The 21,895-nt window shown below is 44.7% G+C and overlaps 2 protein-coding genes across 4 annotated transcripts in view; one reads left to right on the top strand and one right to left on the bottom strand.

Annotated features, from left to right (window-relative positions):
• The window catches only part of LOC146640643 (NLR family CARD domain-containing protein 3-like), a 133,891-nt gene that overhangs the window by 78,704 nt on the left and 33,292 nt on the right, over window positions 1-21,895 (bottom strand). The window lies entirely within an intron of this gene.
• On the top strand, window positions 17-21,576 carry LOC146640645 (uncharacterized). Of its 3 annotated transcripts, none has more exons than XM_085400034.1 (3): window positions 15,268-15,446; window positions 20,289-20,493; window positions 20,608-21,576. In XM_085400034.1, exons 1-3 carry the CDS (start codon window positions 15,360-15,362, stop codon window positions 20,646-20,648), a joined length of 333 nt encoding a protein of 110 aa, XP_085256160.1. In that variant the 5' UTR covers window positions 15,268-15,359; the 3' UTR covers window positions 20,649-21,576. The 3 variants fall into 3 exon arrangements, 2 of the variants coding, with proteins under 2 accessions (XP_085256160.1, XP_085256161.1); XM_085400035.1 differs by having other exon boundaries at window positions 15,273-15,446; window positions 20,289-20,474; XR_014909985.1 differs by lacking the exon at window positions 15,268-15,446 and adding an exon at window positions 17-642 and having other exon boundaries at window positions 20,289-21,576.

The raw sequence follows: 21,895 nt of genomic DNA, 5'->3' as shown, positions 1-21,895 counted from the left end.
GTGACACGTCATTTACGCAACATTTGGTCGATTTCAAAGTTACAGTGAGATAAAATCATGTTATGGATTGCACTCAGTATATTGTGCCGACATGGTGAGATTGTGTCTGTCGAGCCGAGGAGAGCGTCGCAGTGCCAAAAGCTGTAAAATGAACTATCAGGCTGGAGTGTGCTGCCACAGCACAGAGCAGTCACAGAGTCCTGCAGGCAGAAGAGGAGTGATCGTGTTAGCCACCTTACAAAACAAAAAGACATGAAGTGAAAAGCAGGGCGCAGAGTGTGGCAGAAGAAGACAGACTGGGCCAAGTCCTGCATGTGCGAGAGCGAGCGAGACCCGGGACAACGTCATCCGCCTCGCCTGGACTAGTCCGCCGGCCGGAGGAGGGACAGTGGCTGCACTGTGCAGCCGAAGACTCACTTTGATCGCGCAGGAAACGAGCGACGCAACCGGTCCACCGTCCGTGCAAACTGCGCCAGGCAGCGTATTGCACGCTGGAGGACACCGAGGAAAGTCACAGTAGGAGCGGCGCTTAGTGAGAGGTGATGTCGGGGGGACATGGCTTCTTCTCCGGTCACCCCAGCATCGCTTGAAGGAGAAACACCTTCACCCACCGGGAACGAGGAGCCCGCGACCACCCGACAGGTACGACACGCCTCCGAGACCCTCTGCGCGCCCGGTAACGTTGTAACGTTTTACCGAAGTTCATTCGCAAACACACCAGTTTAAGATGGACCCGAGAATCAGCACACGGGAGCACTGGTGTCTGACTCAGCAGAAACGGCTCGACGTGCGTGTAATGCTTCGTATTTGATAACGATGGAATAATTCTTTAAAATAAGCACACAGATAAACACTGGTGGGTGGAAAAGTTCGTGTTTTGGTGAAATGAGTCCCGCCTAGTCCGGTCTACACCTCATTCAGCAAACATCTGAGTCACCCTGAGACGCCAGTGCGCGTCCTTGTGATGCAAAAAGCCGTAAGTGACACGCTGTTTACACGCAGGAGCAGTTTAACACATGCAGGTTGTGCCAGTAGGCGTTTCCTTCAATGTGACACCAAACGTGTAAATCAGTGCTGGGAGCGGATGTTGGACCTGATCAGTCTTAATCTGACAAACTGTAGTTCCTGCTCTGTTTCTAATTCAGCCCCATGACAGACAACCAGCATGTTCTCCTGTCACGTGTTATTGACACGCACATATTTAGTCCGTGTGTGGGATGTTAAAGGTGAGTTTGTTCAGGGCACGATCAGACTGAGGCCATTTCAACAGGTGCAAGGAAGTGTTAGTGTGGTTACTACGGCAGCACTGATGCCCTGATGAGTGCACATGGCTGGAATGAAAAGTCAATGCTATGTATAGCATGAACTACTTGTTGTCTAAGGCGGTGCAGAGAGTGAGCAGGAAATATCTGAGGTTGGATATTTCAGTACATACAGAGCTGTGCAGAGACATTAGGATCTTAAACTATTGTCTGTATCTGGCAAAGCGAGAATCTGAGCCTTGTGTACAAACTGTCTGGTGTTTGTTCTGGCAGGAATATGAAACTACTGTGCACAGCATGCTTATTAAGATGGCCCAGGACCAGGTCATCTTGCAGGATGGTAGTGTTACATCGAGAAGGTTCCTCTTTAATTGTTGGATTTCTGTGTGAGTTTTCTCCCTGTGCCTCTGTGGCCTCTCCCCACAGTATCTGTGTTTGTGTTTAAAGTGTTTAAAGTACAGCACTAGATGATCGTATGGGTGAATGTGACTTGTTGTAAAGCACTTTGAGTTGTTGTCTATATAAAGTCTAAATGGAAATCCACTTATGTGCAGAGGACCAGAAGATCCAGCGCATCGAAATAAAAAGTTCTTTGCTTAAACAATGAATTGTGCGATAAAATATTAATTTACAAATTCATTTTTAAGTTATTTTATTTATTCAATACAAAAGTAATTTATTATCTAGTAATTTAATTGAAAATAAAATTCTGTTGGTTTTTGTTTTTTGCCCTTCTCCCCCGTCCCTCTTCTCAGCTGTTTCTCTTTCTTTCTCCCCTTCTTTCCCCCAGTCAAGTCTGTCCCATATTCAGTAAGTGAAAATAAAATAAACAATAAAAGGTGAATCAAATGGACCATTACGGCAAGGCTGGGATGGTCAGTTTGGTAAAGTAAATCCGTTGGGCATCTTTCTTTGCCTTTAGACAACAATTCTGATGCAAAAGAGCCAAACGGGACAGGCAAAAAAAATAAATAAAATAAAATAAATATTTATAAATCAGTATTTGAAAATAAATAATTATTCCATTAATAAATACTTCAAATCAGAAAAAAAACAAATAAAATCTCAATAAAAACCTCACATCAAAAATCCTTTTCCTGTGTCGTCTCATGTCCAACATCTGTGTAGGCAGAGTGTAAACACAGAGGCTGAATGGCCTTTGGTATAGGTGCAAAGCTAAGACTGTCTAACCAATGACAGAGCTCCTTACCTCGCACCGGCTAATTTGCATTGCTCCGGGATTTTGGAAATTTATCCATTTATTCATCATAATGCTGAACCACAGAAACACACACACACACATATATATATATGTATATATATTAGGGGTGCAACGATACTCGTATCGATATTGAACCGTTCGATACAGTGCTTTCGGTTCAGTACACATATGTATCGAACAATACAACATTTTTAATTTATTTCATCAACTTTCCTTCTGACGATGCTGTCTGTGTTGAGCGCTCAGTGGATCTGTGTTCGACTACTCCGCCTAGGCTGCACTGTCGAGCACAGATCCACTGAGCGCAGGGCAAGCTAGCAGACAGAAGCTAAGCTCCTTGCAACATGGCAAATTGAACCTCCCCCACCCTCATTCAGATCTGGCCTTTGGAACTATTTTGGTCTTCATGTGACGTATGACCCTGAAGGTAAGCGCGTCATGGACTAAAGTAAAACAGTATGTTGGATGTGCCACGCAATGCTCAATTACATGGGTGGGAACTAGTGCGTTAGCGCAGTTAGCTCGTTAACGTGTTGGCCGTCCAGCCCCACGCACGGGGCGATCCGCGGTAGCTTGTTAACGGAGATTTGCCGTGTTGTGGCGTTAACGTCATTTCAGATTAATGCTGACAGCACTAGTGGGAACACAACGAATATGACTGCACATTTACTCCGACATCATCCGCTCGGCACAATCGTGGATCCAAAGATGTCAGCTGACGGCCCCGCCTGCCTTTGTTGTCTCTGCCCAGCCTTCCTGTCGTTATCTGTATTTTTGCTCCCCATCCCCTCTGCCCTGTTGCCCTGACAACAGACAGACACCTAGGTTTCCTTGGCGACGGGGCAGTTTCCTGCCTCCCTACGCTGTGACTGTAGCACAGAGTGTACGATGTGATTTAAAAGCCAAACCTGGGGATGTGAGCGGTCCAACCTCACAGGACACGTCGAGCTTTGTCTGGGTTTGGATTTAAGGAGCTACAGGTTAGAGGAGCAGGGACAGAAATCGTCTGTCAGTGTCCCCGTGAAGCCATCGCTGATGTGATTACTGCTGTTTCACATCAAACACTGCAGTTTTCCAGCAGTGGAAAGAAGCTGCTTTTGCTGGCATCCTTATTGAAGTTTAAAGTTTACATATAAGTCATGCAGACCGTCACTGATGCAGGTGTGTGGCTGTGATTATGACAGTTGGACGGTTTCTCCCCTTCTTAGTCCAGAGGACGTGGACACGTTGGACTGACAGCAGCACTGTTCCCTCTTGTCCTCGGTCAGTTTGTATGTTATGTTTACATACGGCTTCTTCTTCTTTGTTGTGGATGCAGGGTGAACTGACATCATGCAGTCTGATTAACATTTCCCATCAAAGAGCAGAACTGTGCTTTTCACAGATGAGAGCCGCTGCATGCTGAGCACATGTGGAAGAGGCTGCAGAGCATCGTGCTGCTGGAACCTCGTCAGCACGGCTGCTCTGGTGTTTCAGTGATGGTCTGGGGGACATCCCAACCACTCAGCACCCTCAGCGTCGCTCTAATAACAGCTACTTATTAATAACATTTGTGCACGAACCTGCCACATAATATTTTCACCTGGATTCTTGGGGTGTCTCTGCACCTACACAGAATGGTTTCAGTGATGGATGGAAGAACCCTCAGGCGATGCCTTGCGTTGGGTTCTGCGTCGACTGGACGCCTTGTGTCGGAGGTGAACCGTTTTGATTTAAAGGTTGATCGTAGCGCTCCCTCTGTGACTCCCAACATTAACTAGCTCACTCGTGAGCGAGAGAAGATCAGCTGTGATCCTGTCTGCTTCATGTCTGTCGTGCGTGCTCAGCACATATCGCAGGAACGTGAAATATTTTGTAGGTTGAGCACAACCAGTGTTCCCCAGTTTCATTACTGGGAGTTTGAAACCAGTGATTAGGCTGACCTGTACTGGCCTGATAAAGCACCGCTACTTGAAACACGTGTAAAAAGCTCGGTGTCTACATTGATGGTTCTTTTAAAGTGAAGAAGCAGGTGAGTGCAGTGTTCAGTCCTGCTTCTTTCAGTTAAGACAGCTGGCCAAGGTAAAGCCATACCTCCTAACGTCTTTGAGCGTCTTATTCACCTTTCCCTTACTTGCAGATGAGACTACTGCAATTCATTGTGTTATGGTCTAGATCAGGCCTCCATCCATCGTCTTCAGATGGTTCAAAATGCAGCTGCTCGCCTGCTAACTGGTACCAAACGGAGAGAGCATATAACCCCAGTTTTAGCTTCTCTACACTGGCTTCCTGTCTCCTACAGGATCCAATTTAAACTTCTACTTTTTGTTTTTAAGTCATTAACGCCCGAGCCCCTCCTCACCTGTCTGAGCCCCTCTCTGCCTATGCTCCAGGACAAACCACGAGGTCCAGCTCAAAACTAATGCTGTCCATCCCACGGACTAACCTCACATCCCGTGGTGATAGATCCGTCTCTGTGGCAGGTCCCAGACTCTGGAATAGTCTCCCCTTAAATATTAGATCTGCACAAACAAATTTAAATCTTTACTAAAGACACATTTCTATGCCCTGGCTTTTAACACACTATGACCCAAGCATTCTGGTCTTATTTGAATTAGTTTAGTTATTGTTTTAACTCTTTTACTGTCCTATTATTGTTTTTTACTGTTATTATTGTGTTACATTGTTGCTTTTTAATACCATTTTTATATTGTTAAGCACTTTGTGCAGCATCGGCTGTTTGAAATGTGCTATAGAAATAAATTTGACCTTGAAACCAAATCTCCTTAGGAAGCGATTTTATTTAATTTATTTATTTAGGACCGTGCATGTTAATGAACATAAATGTAAAAAGAAAAATTACATGAATGTAAACATGCCAGATTATAGCCAAAGGCTAATTTCCATCTTTAATGAGGCCGTGTATTAAGTTTCACACAGCATGGGTGGAACAGCTACTAACCATCACTGCAAGCTCGACAGCAGGAGCCGTCTTCCTGTCGCAGTATACCCCAAACAGCTAATTATTGGACCGCAGGGAAATGGGACGGGTGTTGGTGCCATGAGGGAAAACCGTCGTTCTCCTCGCTCCTCCCTTTGCCTCCTGCTTGCTCCTGCCGACCCCGCTGGTCTCCGCTTTCCCCGACACTGATTAACCCCCCTCCTCTTCCCTAACAACGTTAGGCCCCTTTGATCTCCAGCACTTAAAACCAGCAGCTACCATTGTGCCATCCAAAACATCTCTGTGGTTGCTATGGTTATTCACTTAGATACAATTACTATAGCAACAGTGTTTCTGAGGGCTGGGGAGGAAGTGGCTCAGCAGGGATCCAGGTGGAGACACATGAAAGACACAGGCTGCATATAAACGGCCTCACGGTGGATCGGTGAGGGCGGGCCCTCCTCGCCAGCCTCGCCATCGATACGATTTCTCTTTATGTAAATACGTGACACAGATATGTATGTTGAAGAAAGACAGAACATCCTTTCACACGATCCTCTGACACACTTGTCTCTACAATTGGATGTGAAACAGACTTGAAAGGAAAGAAGTCGTGTCAGGTATTAACAGATATATCAAACACATTATCTTCATATGCAGGGGTTAAGACTCTGTCATCAAACACCTTTACAGAGAAAAGTAGCCAAGTGTGTGAGATGATAGCTACAGTGAGTGACAGCTTAGCAAAAATCCTGAAAGTTGGAGACTTAATGTCAGCTTTGTCAGCCACACTGCAGAGCTCACAGAAGGCCCACAGCTCTGATGACTCAGTGGATGGAATAAAGCCCTCCAATGTGAACTGCACAGTAGGGCTGCCACGATTAGTCGACTAGTCACGATTATGTCGACTATTAAAATCGTCGACGACTAATTTAATAGTCGACGCATCGTTTGAAGCTTTGTAAGATCACAAAGGACGCAGGAATGAGTAGCAGGATTTAAGAGTGTAATAACGGACTGAAACAGAAGATGGCAGCACTGCATGTACAAAGGATGCCAGCTGCCGTTAAACCCCGAAGAAGAAGAAGTAGCTGTGTCCCAGAATTCATAGCGCAGCTGTCAACAATGGCGGCAGCTAGTTAGTTTTAACTTTACTCTTATTATTCTTTCTGGGTCACAAAATAAACGTTTAACATATTTTCAGGCGAGAATGTAGCTGTGTAAACCTCAAATATCTGCTCAGTTTATCAGGACACCACATATTTTCAAAAGCGCTCCGACGTTTTCGGAGACGTCTGTTACCCACTAGCTCATTAGCTAGGCGGGGGCTAGGCTCACTAGAGCCGTGAGAACACCGGACTCCCAGCAAATCGTTTTCAAACCCACCGCCGTCTTTCGCTACTCAGGTTAAACATATATATAAGTCACTTAGATAACTTACAAATGTTATTGTTTGGCTTTCTTTAGTATTTTATTTGTTCCTGAGTAAATCGGTTTGGCTGAGATTAAAGTTATAGTTTTTTGCACAGCTAAAACTGTCAAGCAGACAGCTGATTATCAGAAGTGTGAGACGCTGGAGAATATACTCCGGTGTCCTGTTATATTTTAGAAAGCAAGGAGTTTATTAAACTTCACCGAAACACTCTGCAAATTTCATTAAAAATTTATAAACTACCATCTTGTCTTTATTTTTAGTTAGCACAAACACTTAAAGCTGTAAGCTAATGATAGTTATATAAGACCAGATGCTGCTGGTGCAATAAGCTGTACGCTGTACGTCCAATGGATGATGATCTGATTAGTCGACTATCAAAATAATCGTTTGTGGCAGCCCTACTGCACAGTGGTGTCATCATCACGTGTCCTTCATCTTCTCTGGGATGGATCAATAGATGGCTGATCCAGCCCCGTGTCATGAGGCAGCGCTGCCTGGTTGGCAGAATCTGACCCCAGACCAGCTATATACCATGTACAGTGTTCAATCAACCTTTCACTGGGCATGTGTATAAGGTCACAGCTGTCAGTGTGCTGGATATTTGCAGTGTTTTCAAATGTATTCCACTACAGACTACAGATTACATGCCCCAAAATGTATTCTGTAACGTTACTCAATGAGAGTAATGTATTCTGAATACTTTGGATTACTTAATATATTATCATGCTGTTTACAATTACATGAATGTACTGTTGCTGTGATTTATTACTGTTACTGAAGGTCAGCGGCTCCGAACCGTAGTAAAGGGACCTCTGGCTAACACGTCGGGTTCGTGTCGGGTTCGTGTCGGCTCGTAGCTGAAAACGAGCTTTACTTTGTTGTCTGGGTCAACTTTGCTAGCAGAGACAGAGAGGCGTTGAAAGGCTGCTCCAACAGAACTTATTGTCAAAGGAGCAGAACAGAGTCAAACCTCTGTTCTTAGAACTGAAGAAGCTTCTCGGATGAGAGGTGAAACGTCTTCAAGCAACTTAAAGAAGTCCAGACGCTTTTCTTTGCAAGCTCCTCAGACTACGATGACCTGGATGACTGAGAACTAGGGCTGCCACAAACGATTATTTTGATAGTCGACTAGTCACCGATTATTTATGCGATTAGTCGACTAATCAGATCATCATCCACTGGACGTAAAACTACAGCTTATTGCACCAGCAGCATCTGCTCTTATATAACTATCATTAGCTTACAGCTTTAAGCTTTTAAGGTGCTAACTAAAAATAAAGACAAGATGATAGTTTATTAAATTTTAATGAAATTTGCAGATTGTTTCGGTAAAGTTTAATAAACTCCTTGCTATCTAAAATATAACAGGACACTGGAGTATATTCTCCAGCATCTCACACTTCTGATAATCAGTTGTCTGCTTGACGTTTATTCAGCTGTGTAAAAACTTTAATCTCAGCCAAACCGATTTACTCAGGAACAAATAAAATACAAAAAAAAAAAAAAAGCCAAACAACAACATTTTTAATTTATCTAAGTGACTCATATATATTTAACCTGAGTCGCGAAAGACGGCGGTGGGTTTGAAAACAATTTGCCGGGAGTCCGGTGTTCTCACGGCTCTAGTGACCTAGCCCCCGGCTAGCTATCGAGCTAGTGGGTAACAGACGTCTCCGAAAACGTCGGAGCGCTTTTGAAAATATGCGGTGTCCTGATAAACAGAGCAGATATTTGAGGTTTACACAGCTACATTCTCGCCTGAAAATATGAAATAAGAGTAATATTAAAACTAACTAGCTACCGCCATTGTTGGAAACTAAGCTGGGCCGCGCTATGAATTCTGGGACACAGCTGCTTCTTCTTCTTCGGGGTTTAACGGCAGCTGGCATCCTTGTACATGCAGTGCTGCCATCTTCTGTTTCAGTCCGTTATTACACTCTTAAATCCTGCTATTATTCCTGCGTCTTTTGCGATCTTACAAAGCTTCAAACAACACGTCGACTATTAAATCAGTCGTCGACGATTTTGCTAGTCGACGTAATCGTGACTAGTCGACAAATCGTGGCAGCCCTAGTGAGAACCTTCACAGACAACAGAACTTATTGTTTTCGGAGGAAAACAGGAACACGGTGTACGGTCGAGTCTTAACAGCTTACAGCTGGGCTCGTCAGGCTCTCTTCTTGCAGTGGTTATTATTATATTTACATGCTTCCAGCTCCCGTTTCTGCTCGGTGACAGCTGTGCTTTTCCTTTCTCTCCCTCCCTCGCTCACAGACACATCACGGGTACAGCAGTCCATTCTCCCTGCAGCACGGACTACACTGCCCATGATGCTACATTCTGCCTGTTAGCTTAGCACAACAACAACAAAAAGGCCTCTCTCACCCAGGAAACACGCAGCGTGTCACCCTGTAACCATGGCAACCACAACGCTGCCGCCTGGAACAACAGAACATGTCAAACAAACCCAAACAGTCCTGACCCGCCACAATATGAAACAGGAAAGTACCGCCGTGTAATCCATTTATTTCAACAAAGTAACTGTATTCTGAATACCACCTGTTTAAACGGGAACTGTAACAGAATACAGTTACTCGTACGTGTATTCCGTTACTCCCCAACATGCAGTGTAATCCATTTATTTCAACAAAGTAACTGTATTCTGAATACCACCTGTTTAAACGGTAACTGTAACAGAATACAGTTACTCGTACATGTATTCCGTTACTCCCCAACACTGGATATTTGTCATATAATTGAAATATCATTAAACTCACTACTCGTACTCATAAATATGGTCCGTGCACAAAGCAGCGTCGTCTCTTTCTAATCATCCCTGCTCCAACAAACACGAGGTTGTTTCCATCGCTGCTGCTGTTCCATGTTGTTCAGCTCTTATTGTTACTGTAAGTCTCGTAGTTCTTATTTGTGTGAGGCTTTGCTCCTGCCCGTCACTCTGCTGCTGTTACATGTTGTACAGCTCTTATTGTTACTGTAAGTCTCGTAGTTCTTATTTGTGTGAGGCTTTGCTCCTGCCCGTCACTCTGCTGCTGTTACATGTTGTACAGCTCTTATTGTTACTGTAAGTCTCGTAGTTCTTATTTGTGTGAGGCTTTGCTCCTGCCCGTCACTCTGCTGCTGTTACATGTTGTTCAGCTCTTATTGTTACTGTAAGTCTCGTGTTTCTTATTTGTGTGAGGCTTTGCTCCTGCCCGTCACTCTGCTGCTGGAGCACCGGGATTTCCCCAATCAGGACAATAACGGATGTTTCTGTTCGTTTCTGGTCTATACATGTTTTATATCAGAGCATCTCCCAGAATCTGAACTGATCAAAAAGTGCCGACATGTCCGGAGGGATTTTGGCCCACTGCTCTTTACAGCTGCTTCCACAGATTTAGTAAAGGAGGCTCTGGAGGCTGGCTAGCCCACTTCTTCTTCAGCCCCTGCTTTGTTTGCACCCATCCACGGCCACCACTGTGTGTTTGACTGTGGGGATGTTGGTGTGTCACACTCAGCATTTCTCAGCCTTCAGCCAATCATCCAGACGGTCAAACCTCAGACGGGCTTGTACATGCTAAACCGCGTGGGTGCTGCAGTAGTTCAATCCTGTACCAGTGTTACCAGTATGTGGTGACTGTCATCCACCTGCCTTCTCACCATTAACCAGCTCCTCCTGTGTGAGTTTCCTTTCCTATGATCATCCTCCGCCCATGAGGCTGACTGATCACATCATGGTCAGAACTGCTGCTCCCACAGTCACCGAGCTTCATGCTGACGCCCTTTGCATCTATATGCTGAGAGTCCCACAGCCAGTCTGTGGGATCCAGGGTTGTAGAGGATCACACACTTCATTCAGGGACATGCAGATCTGTTCATAACTGATATGTTTTTTGTTCGATGTTTCTAAACTCAGGTAAAAATCAGAGACTGTTCATTTCTCTGTAAGTGAGCAAACTTATAAATTCAGCAGGGAGGATAATTGTTTCCCCGTCGTAGTTCAGTGTAGCTAGTCTCTTAACCCCCAACCAACCCGCTGCACCTCCTCCCTCCCCTCCCTCTCATAAAATATTGAGAGAGCCTGGCACTAGGCCAGACGCCCCCCTCCCTCTCTGCCAGGCAGGCTGACGGAGCATGTGGCTGTGGGAGGGGCACGAAGGGCGGCTCGGCTGAGGAGATACAGTAACCATGAACATATTCGTTCTCTAAATGAACGCCACGAGTTGTTCCCACATCGAGCTGCTCTACTCTGAACTCATTCACACGAGCACTTTCTGCTCGAGTGCTTCCTCTGTTCACAGCCACACTCACGGATGCGCTGGAGAACAGCTCGGGTAAGAAGTGTGAACAACATGCTGGCATTTCATTCTACCTGCAGTGGTCAAATCAAGGCAGTGGTCAAATCTAGCTTCTTTCAGCTCAGGCAGCTGCAAAAACAAAGCCAATTCTTTCACGGCAGCACTTTGATCCACGCCTTTGTCAGCACTCGGCTGCATTACTGTGATGACCTTTATGTTGGAGCTGTGGGCATCTCCACAGTGGGCCTGGGAAACTTTGAAAAGATGTTTTCTTCTTTCGGCCATAAAATCCAGATCTTGGTTTCCTCTTTGTGAGCACAACAGAGACTCCCCTTGTCTCTTACACAGCCCCCCTTTGGCTTTCATGCACACACACCCACTCAGGGAATAAAGTCACTGCAGCCATTTAGCTGCTTCTCAGCACTCGCTGCATAACCTGAGGTTGGTCAGCCGGTCGACTCGTCGTGCATAGTGACAAATGAGGGATTTCAAATATTTCCAAAGCGATGCATCAGGTTTCTTTGCAGATGAAGTGAGACGTGGATGTTTCACAGCACCAATGAAGATTGTGTTTAAGTGCAGCCGGGCGCACGCTCCCCCAGCGACGCCAGCTTCTTCTCACCGTGCAAACACTTTGATTTGAAATAGATTACAGCCGTGAGTGTTTGACTGTGATGGACTGGTGATGTGATCAGGGTCGCAGGTTTCCACCCGCCTCGTCTCTTTGCATGCAGTGAAGGAAACTATGCAAACTATGCAAGGTGTGCAGTAACAGGTCTGAACAAACCAGCAGCAAATAACTTCCAGTCTCCACAGGTTCAGTGCAGCTGGTGTAACAAAACGTTTGGTTACAACATATTAATGTTCGCACACTGCTGTAAAAACAGTTTTATTAAAATGAACGTGCACTTTTGTAGAAGCTCGTGGTGAACGCTCCACTGCCTTTGTTTTATTGTTACTATTATGTTGTGATGGGTTGAACAGGATGACTTGAGATGTGTGCGATGTGACAGAATAGACAGATGGAAGCCTTCATGTTGGATCAGAACGACGTCGGGCTTGTTGGTCTGCTGTGGTTTGATCAGAAGACTTCCTCAGATCAGCACCGTGGCCCTCCTCTTCCTCTCCCCCATCTGCTTCTTCTAGCAGCTTCCAACACACTGAGGTCTCTGACAGTGAGAGTGACTCCAGTGTTCCTGTAACTTTGAAGCAGAGGTTCAAGACAGATTTGATCTTTCCTTTCCTTCTGTTTGGGATTGAAGTGATGTAATATCAGGGGGGGCAGGGGGGGCTATGATGTCCTGTCATTCTCATGTAAATCTGTGTTGGGAACATTAATGTTTAGTAAATGTGAAGTTAGCAGAGCAGTTTTGGTCTGAATCACTGACGTCTTTCTTAAATACTGCAGGAACAGTTAGGAGTGTAACTGTAATCTGTAACTGTAGTTTGGCTGAGCTGGAGTCTTTGGGTTCATCATGTCGTTGGATGCTCACCTCCTGCAGCTGCTGGCTGCTCTCCCAGATGAGAGATGATATCTGAATGTCCTTTATAATAACCTTAATTCACCTCGCACACACACACACACACACACACACACACACACACACACACACACACACACACACACACACACACACACACACACACACAATGAGCTGTCTAATCAGCTGACCGGAGCAGGTGCTGTGTGTGAGAGCGATGTTGGGGTTGTGAGGGCCCAAAGAGCTGGATCTCAGCCCCTGTGGAGGACAGAGGCGTGCGTGGAAACCACTCCTCAGCTACTAGCTGCAGATGTGCAGTGCACATGTGGAACATGCAGCACCTTAAACCAACATTTCCTCTGGAGTTAAACACTCTCCCTATCTGTTCACATACAGGTCTGTGTCCTCTGTACAAACCGCTGGTGACCGTAGCAAACTGGCAACCAGAGTAATGGTAAATGGTAAATGCACTGGTTCTTATACAGCACTCTTCTACCCTCCCTAAGCACTAAACCAGTTCCAGAGCATCTAATAAAAGCACTGGCAGCAACAGGGGCCAGTATCCCGCCCAAGGTGACTTTGGCACGCAGACTGGAGCAGCCGGGGATCGAACTACCAACTGACGTCCTGAGCCACAGTTGCCTCTTTTCCAGTAGAACATAACTGCCTCAGCTCAACTTGACTCTACTCGACTCCACTCGACTCTGTCTCTCAGTTACAGTTGAGCACCACCTCAGTGTGGGTGGGGCTGTTACAGCAACACAACCTGAAAGTCCCGTGACGCAAACACAACAAGCGATGACATCCCGGTGATGGAACATCTGCACCCCGTCACTGGACTTCCTGTGTAGCCGTTTCCCTCGTTGCCAGGCAGGTTTGAGTCTTGAAGGGTTCGCTCTCATAACTGATCCAGTGATGTCACTTCCTGGCCATCAGCGGCATGTATCTGGGACACAAACTGGGCTTGGAACTGGGTGAGAGATGAAACTCTGAGGACCTGCACAGACTTGCTGCCTCGCTCTTTGTGAGGAACGTCCTTCAGGAGTATGAAAGGGAAACTAGCAGTTTATTGAAACCAGCTCCGCTTCAACCTCAGATGCACACAAAGTAGACTCGTTCCCCAAGAGTTTGCACTTTGGATCCCAGGTATCGAACCAGCAACCCTCTGATTAGCAGATGAGCCAGTCGGGCTACAGCTACCCTACGTGTGTGTGTGTGTTGCCTTTTCATTCACATAATCCATCTTATCTCTAATGAAAAAGCCAAATGAAATCCTCAGATTTGCCCCTCAGGTTCCCACAGTGTTCAGGTCACACCAGGCCACAGTCCCACATTTGAGCCACGACTGTGGGTCACACAGAGGACAGAGCATGTCCTTTAGCCTTCTTTGTTTTTGGATTGTGTGCCACAGAGTCTCACTGAACATGATTTTGGCACGTTTGCTGAGATTGTTTGAAAAACAAGCTAAAGAACACGTCCACGATGTCACAGCAGCTGTGGGCCTCGATGGAGCCCACGTTTGTCCTGGAGGCGTCCTCTGTGGAGCGAGGCCGGCTCACATGGTTCAGTCTGAACAGGGTGAAGCTCCAGCTTTGACCTGATTAACTTCCAGTAGTGGAAAAGCAGCTGTAGCTGCATTTTTCATCACTATTAATGGGATGCTGCTATGACCTGCTGTTAGTGGGAGCTCAAAGCCTGAGGCCATCATTAAGATCTGTGTGGGTCTGTGTGGGTCTGTGTGGGTCTGTGTGTGTGTGGGACACTCACTGAGTAGTAGTCGACTGACCGACCCAAACACGGTGACTTCATATCACAGGAAATATTCAGCTCAGGCTTCTGTCTGACGCTTTGCTGTCTCACATTTAAATCACAAAGGTTGTTTCTACAAACACCCACTCATCTATCGTCCTCTTTCACACCGGTCACAGACCCACTGCTGAACTCACAATATCATTTATTTTGTGTGTTTGTTACACAGGAAAGCTGTTATTGATCAGTTTGAGAGTAAAACAGAAATTGTGCGTGTAAATGTGGAGATTGCAGTCGTTTCATGCTGTAACCTACAAAATGCTTTGTGCAGACGAGTCCGTGAAATCAATCAATCATCGTGATTTCTTTAGCTCATGAACACCGTGTGGGGTCAGTGTTAACAACATGGTGCAGAAAGGAAACACAAGCGTGGAGTCGGTGGGATTGTGCAAACGGTGGCTCGTGCATCAATCAGCTCCAGCTGTGATGCATCTCTTTGATTAGTGGGAGCAGCAAACTCCATCCAGACAGCTTCCTTTGTTTTTTTCACTTGACTAATCAATCAGCGCACAGCTCCGTTTAGCACACACGCCATCTTTAACGGCGGCGTGGAGTCTGTGCCCTGTTCCTCCCACACACGAGTGTTCGTTCATGTTCGGCCTTGTGTCTGAGCGTTTCCTCTCGGTGTGTCTGTAACGAGGAAGCCACGGGCAGGTCGCACACAAACGTATGGCTGCCGAGTGTGCGAGTGTGGCAACGTGTGGCAACTATTCTGGTTTGCCAGCGACGTTTCCAGATAAACACTGGTGGCAGCTGCTGCCATGGCAACACCATTGTGCTCCCTCCCTCCCTCGCTCGTCTCCCCTCCCTCTCCCCAACCACTCCTCTCTCTCATGCTCCGCCGGCTCAGAGAGCGAGGACCAGAGAGGAGAGAGGTCAGCTCGATTCAGAGGACAGAAAGAAGAAAGGAATAACCCGGAGTGGATGGGGACAGGATGAGCGAGGACAGCCACTCCCACTACAGGCTGGACCCCAGCGATCGCCTCAACGGGCTGGGACAGAGGAGGAAGAGACCCAAGAAGGTAAACGAATAGATGGAGCGCCACGTGGTGCAAAGTGTGTAAGGATGGAGCACCCCACCCTGCAAAAAGAGGAAGGAGGTGGGGTTAGGTGAGGTTTGTTTATGTGCAGACGAGCATCCACATGATGTTAGGAGCACCGAACCATCTCTCACCCCGTCGTCTCCTGTGGAGTGTGTGGCTGCTCTCCCACAGCAGCTGTATCCTCTCTCATATCCTCCGTCTCCTGGTGTTGTGTTGCTCCACAGTGAGTCGTAGTAGGAGGCTCACATGCTGTCAGGGTGGGTCCCTGCTCGCTCTTTGTGCGCCTGTCGTTGGGGGTTTTGCTGTTTGCAGCTATCAGGAGGTTTGTGTTGTAGCCTGATGTGAGAAGTGTTGTTATTATCATCATTTTTAACATTTCTGCACCGCTACAATAAACAGACACACACCCATCAGCCTGTTTACAGATCTATACGCCCATAAAGACGTGAAACACACATTGCACAAATCTACTATAACGTGTTCATATGTGTTATAAAATAAAGAGGTAAAGTATTAGCTGTTCAGGTTGATTCATAAATATGACCTCAGCACGTGAAATCCTTCTGCTGACATCCCTAAAAGCTCGTCAGACCAACGAAGCCGTACAACACAAATAACCAGACCAAACCAGGGTTGTGCGTCTGTTGTTGAGAACATTGTCAGTAAACCACAGTGACGTCCTACAGAGGACTCGTGTTGTCATTATTTTTGTGTATGTCGTGTGAGCTGAGAGCTGTAACCAAAGGTAGTGAGCGCGTCGGCCTTTAACGTCGCGGCTGGTTGTGCGATCGTGTCGCCGCTGAACTCGTGAGAGTTTGTCTCAGGGATCTTTACATTTGAAGTCAGGTGAACATCCAGTGAACTAACAGAACATTCAGGAGCAGTTTACTCTCATGAATGTCAGACAAACTGAGGTTTGTGTGTCAGTTAGATTCTTTAAGTCATTAAAGTGTCTCTGTTAGGAAAAGCATCTGTTTCCTCCACTTCTGCAGAACTGCGTGACCTGTAGCATCATTGCAGGAAGTATCCTGTGACAATGAGTGACTGCACATCATCATTATCAACACATAAACCTGTGGTCTGGACCTGCAGTTCTTATTTTTACTGTCTGGTTTTGTGTAAAGCAGCACTTCAGTAAGCACCTGTGAAGCACACAGTCATAGTCGAGTAATGAAGCGATCCATATGTGAAACATATTCCACGTCTACAGGATAGTGGAGGTTACATGGGTCAACCTGGCAAACTGTACCAGCACATGTGATCACACTGATAGCAGAACACAGGTATGTGAGTCTCTACGACGAGGTCAGAAACCAGTAACAAATGTTTCATGTGATTCGTTTTTCTCCAGTTTGTCTGCAGTGAACCTTAAATACTCACTGAACCAGCTGTTTCCTGATGTGGTGACGTGTGTCGGTGATGAAGCCAACACTCTGTCCAGTGTTGGGCAAGTTACTTGAAAACAGTAATCAGTAACTAATTACTTCCCAAAAAAGTAATCCTGTTACTTTACTGATTACTTATTTTCAAAAGTAATTAATTACTTAGTTACTTTTTAAAAACACGATTTCCAACCTGAGTAGGTGATAAAGCGATAGATCTTTCAGCCCAATTCTACTTTTTCTGCATAATCCATCATACAAAATGTAATCAAATGGAAAAGTCTCTTTTTAAACCTTGTTTTATTAGATTTAATCTTTTAACTTTATGCATCAAGCAAACATTTAATTATATGCAACATTCTCTGACTGGAAGAAATTAGTTTAACATTTAAACCTATTTTCTGCACATTCCAGCACATAAAATAAAATATTTTTTGTGTTTACACTCAGTCTTTCAAATAGATGCAAGTAAAACATAGCAGAAAATAAATAAAGTCAAAGACTCAGCGGTCCTGTTGCTCTATTTTCACCTGTAAAGCAGGAGCAGGGTAGGCGGAGGTTTACCCTGGTGCAGGTGTGCCGCGGTCAGTGGAAGAATCCGCGAGTTTCTCTGTGAGTTTCCCATTACGTCGTAGCTACTCGGTGCTTGTTTGGAAGTTTAGGGGTTTTTTCGCTGTAAAAAGAAGTTTTCTTCCCACGCACAGCGGACACTAATGTTTTTGTCACTTTTTATGGAATCAAACTCAAAGTAAGGTCAGTACTTCCACGCTTTAAACGCTGCACGCTCATACTCTCTCTGCACTCGATATGTGATCCATTGTTGATCTGCACACAGCTGTTGTCACTAACGGCGCACTCGCTTACGTCACTGTCGTGAGACACTCTCGCAAAAAAATCACGGTTTTAGTAACGCAGTAACGCAGCGTTCCTACGGGAAAGTAACGGTAATCTAATTACTGTTTTTGCAATAGTAATCCCTTACTTTACTCGTTACTTGAAAAAAGTAATCGGATTACGCGTTACTGGAGCGTTGTTCTCCTCTGTAACAAAGCAGTGATAAAGGAATAGATGCTGATTTTATTAACTTGTGTCTTTGTGCTGCTGGATTCAGTCTGAAGCAGGCAGCAGTGCTGAACCTACCAGTGTAAATGTGATGGTGGAAGCAGAGGCCAGCACTTGGCAGTGCTAAACACAATAAAAGACTCACAAGTTCCTGCTCAAAGGTCAGCTGCCTTCAGATCAATCATTAACCTGCAGCAGGTTGTGGCCTGATGTGTTTGTAAGAGTTTCACTTTCAGGAGGAGAAGATTTAAACGAGTCACACAAATGTGAACTACAAAGTCTGTGACACACAATTTATGCAAACTGCATGAAATCTGACCTGAAGAAATCCAGTCTTCTGCCTGTTGTGGTTGTGACAGCTGCTCGTAGGAGAGTTTGTTTGTAGGAGGTGGAGATGTTCTCAGATCAAGTGCGTAATCGTCTCTTTGTGTAGACGCTAAAAGCTGTGAGCCAAAACTCTCTGCTCTGAAACTCTTCACTCAGTCCTCACGCTGAGAGTTTAGAGGCTGAACTTCTTGTTCCTCCATAACACTTTTCATGAAACAGCAGAAATGAGCTTGTGTTTCTCAGCAGTGCGCACACAGAGAACCGATCCTCTCTGCTCAGTCTGAACAAATCAAAGTGAAACGTCAGTGAAAACACAGCTGCTGATCAAACTGTGTCAGATTAATGCCTCAATGTTTCACTGTGAGGTTAAAAAATACATAAAAATGATTTAAAGAAGTAGGAGGCAGATTTTCACAATAAGAGCACTTTGTTTTTAATTCAGTTAATGTCAAACTGTCATCAACACCTCTGTCTCCGTCTCTGAGCAGATTCAGGCATTACTCAAATAATAAAGGCTTTTTTTCACTATTATACTTTTCATTATTCTCCAGGTTGATGATTATAAACAGAATTATTAAAGTTTTTATCATTTCAGGCTGAAAATCAACATGAATTTGGTTCTAATCAAAGAAGCTCCTTTAATGTGTGTCATTAAAATCCTCACACAGACTTAAAAAGGCGACATTAACATTAAAATAAATGAAAGAAGCTTCAGCTGAGAGCTTCATGCAGTCATCATCAGCAGCTCATAGCAGTCACAGCTCTTTATTACGCAGCTTTGCAGGAATTAAAGTGGCTGAAGTGTCAGAGTTTGTGTGAGAAGCTGCTTCATGGACAGCTGTACACACGTCTTTATTATTTCTTCATAAATCAAACACACAGGTTTGTCTGCAGATGATTTAAAGTGTGTCGTTGTGCAGTTAAAGCTGTTTGTGTGACGCCCTGACCTCCTGTGAATGAAACAGCCAATCAGATCCATCAGAGAGAGAGCAGGAAGTGTTGTGTGTTTGTGACAGAACAAGGAAACAGTGATGATGATGAACATAAAGGTCCTCTGATGTTTCCTGTTACAGTAACGCTTGTTCATCTGTTGCTCTCCTACACTTTCCTATAAATAAAGGAGAAAAAGTGCGTTTAGTTTCATTTCCTACAGCTCAGAGTTACACTTCACATTCCTGCTGTCACATCAAAAAGCTTCACTTTGGTCCAACATCTACATGTTAACATGAAACACAGACAGACTCAGAACATCTGGAACATCTGCACTTTGACCCAAACTGTTATAGCAGGATATTTTCTGCATATTTCTTATGTTGGACCTGTTTGAACTGTAAACGACCTGTAATCATCTGTAAATGGTGTGAGACACACTGAGGCCACCTACAGGGCAGCTGGGGAACAGCAGGGATCTGAAATCATACGAGACGTTAGTGAGTGAGAAGAACAAACGGACTTAAGATGGCTCGAAGTGATCAAAGTTGATCTAAAACAGAAGATAAATCCACTGATTCTTTGTAAAGTTCATCTGCTGCTCACATGAATCCATGAAAGATTTACTTCACTGAATGTTTCTTCAAAGCTCATTTCAACCTGTTGAAGTCATGAATGAAAGTGCAGACTGAGAGTGGATCACATGATGTTTGAGGTGTGTCATGTGACATGTTCAGTATTGTCACACATGTCTAGATTGTCCCTGATATCATAACTGCTCAAACACTGATGATTATATTTGAAGAATTATTCCTGATGGCAGCAAAGTTTGAATGGAGCTCTCTGTCTGTGCTGATTTGTCGCCCTCTGGAGGTCAAAGCACAAACCTACAGGGCAGCTGGGGAACAGCAGGGATCTGAAATCATACGAGATGTTAGTGAGTGAGAAGAACAAACGGACTTAAGATGGCTCGAAGTGATCAAAGTTGGTCTAAAACAGAAGATAAATCCAAAGCAGCATCAGATGAATGTTACCATTTCCAGTTACGGCGCCCTTCATCTAATATGGAAATGTGTTGTTTTTTTTTTTGCCGTGTTGTTGTTCTTCCTATTGTGTTTAGGCCAGAGATGCTCTTCAAACAGCGGACAGACATGACCACATTACAAGAACATGGTGTGAGTCCGATTTGATATTCCAGTCAACGCTGAGAGACCTTAACCAGGAAGTCAGAGGTCAGCTGATGCTGCGAGCAGGAAGTGAACCAAGGGAAAGGTCCACTCTACTCAATCTCAAAGAAAATATGCTGGTATTTGTTGATGTTGATGGTACAATAAAAATATATAATATAATAAATAATAAAATATCATGTGATGATGAGATGTGTTGTTGGTGTTTGTATTTTCTGTAAATGTCTTTTTAATGTAAATGCTTTGTTCCAGACGGACAGGGAATCAGTTGCTGTACGATGACATCATCTTGATGTTGACGAGGAGGGCGAGAAAAACTAGTTTTGTCCTGCAGATGGCGATCTTGCACCGTGTTCAGAGAGCCGACACTTTGATGGTGCTGCTCTACTCAGCTTACTTTAGCCTGGGTTGGACTCTATATGAGCAGCTTCCACTCTGGTTTCACTCTTAAACACACTTGTTTGATTTCACTTGTAAAAGTTGAAGAATAAATATTTTATTACAAAATTATTTGTTGATGCATTTTTTTAGGGTCAAATATCTTGTTTGATTTGAGGAATGAACTGTTAGGGTGGAAAAAGTGAATCAGGTTAAAATAGTGGTGCTTTATATCAGTGAAGATGTATAATGTAATTTAAAATGTTGATGATGGGTTGTAGTGGGCTTGTACTTACAAAACTGCCTCATTTTATTGGAACGATCCACAGTTGCATCCATTCACGGATGACATCTGACATCATTTGACATCTGGTCTGAACACGTTTGTACACAAGATGCCTCAGTTCTGGATGTTCCCACAGACTCCTCTGTGCACCTAAAGAAAAGGTCAAGGGTCAGCAGCACATGTAGTTGGGACAATTCTTCAGTCGCACAAACTACACAATCATTTTCCTCCAATGACGACTTTTCACTTGCAGAAATGGTCCTGTGTGATTTCCAGGCTGTGATATAAAAACTAGTTCCTAATGGCAGCGACTCACTCAGTAAACATGTGTTTCCTTCACCAACCTCACACACAGATCCAATAAGATCAGGAAGTGGGCAGTATAGTACAATATGTGTTATTCTGTGCTGCACTGCCCAAACTAAAGATCTGCTGAAGTGTTGGAAATGATCCAGATGTTTATTTTGGACGATACAGCAGAAGATCAGACATGAAAGTGGAGATAACACAGAAGACCTGCAGCAAAGGTCAGAGGTCAGACTGGGCCCCTGGATTCAACAATGAGCCAATGATCATCAAGCAGTGACTAAAGCAGAGCCCTGACGTTCTGACATTCATCACACAGTCAGAACAAATGTCTGCTGATGACTTCATCTCATGAAATGACTGATAGATGTCAGTTCATTGATCAGCTGAGCTGCTGATCTTCATCGTCACAGAAACATTCAGCTTGTTTCAATCAGTAAATAACTCCCACTACTCCCAGTTTGAACTGTTCCCACTCAAAATGCTGTGAGAACAATGATCATTGTAGGACTTCACAAACATCACGTGTTGTTTTCCACATGTAAGATCAGCAAACACACAGAAACTTCC

Source organism: Rhamphochromis longiceps, unplaced genomic scaffold, assembly GCF_057381845.1.
Source record: "Rhamphochromis longiceps isolate RC_006_pf unplaced genomic scaffold, R_longiceps_female_GT1.1 unmapped_scaffold_4, whole genome shotgun sequence".
In the NCBI taxonomy this organism is placed as follows: Eukaryota; Metazoa; Chordata; class Actinopteri; order Cichliformes; family Cichlidae; genus Rhamphochromis; species Rhamphochromis longiceps.
Note: the sequence above shows the minus strand (reverse complement) of the source record. Positions and strands in the feature narration are given on the sequence as shown.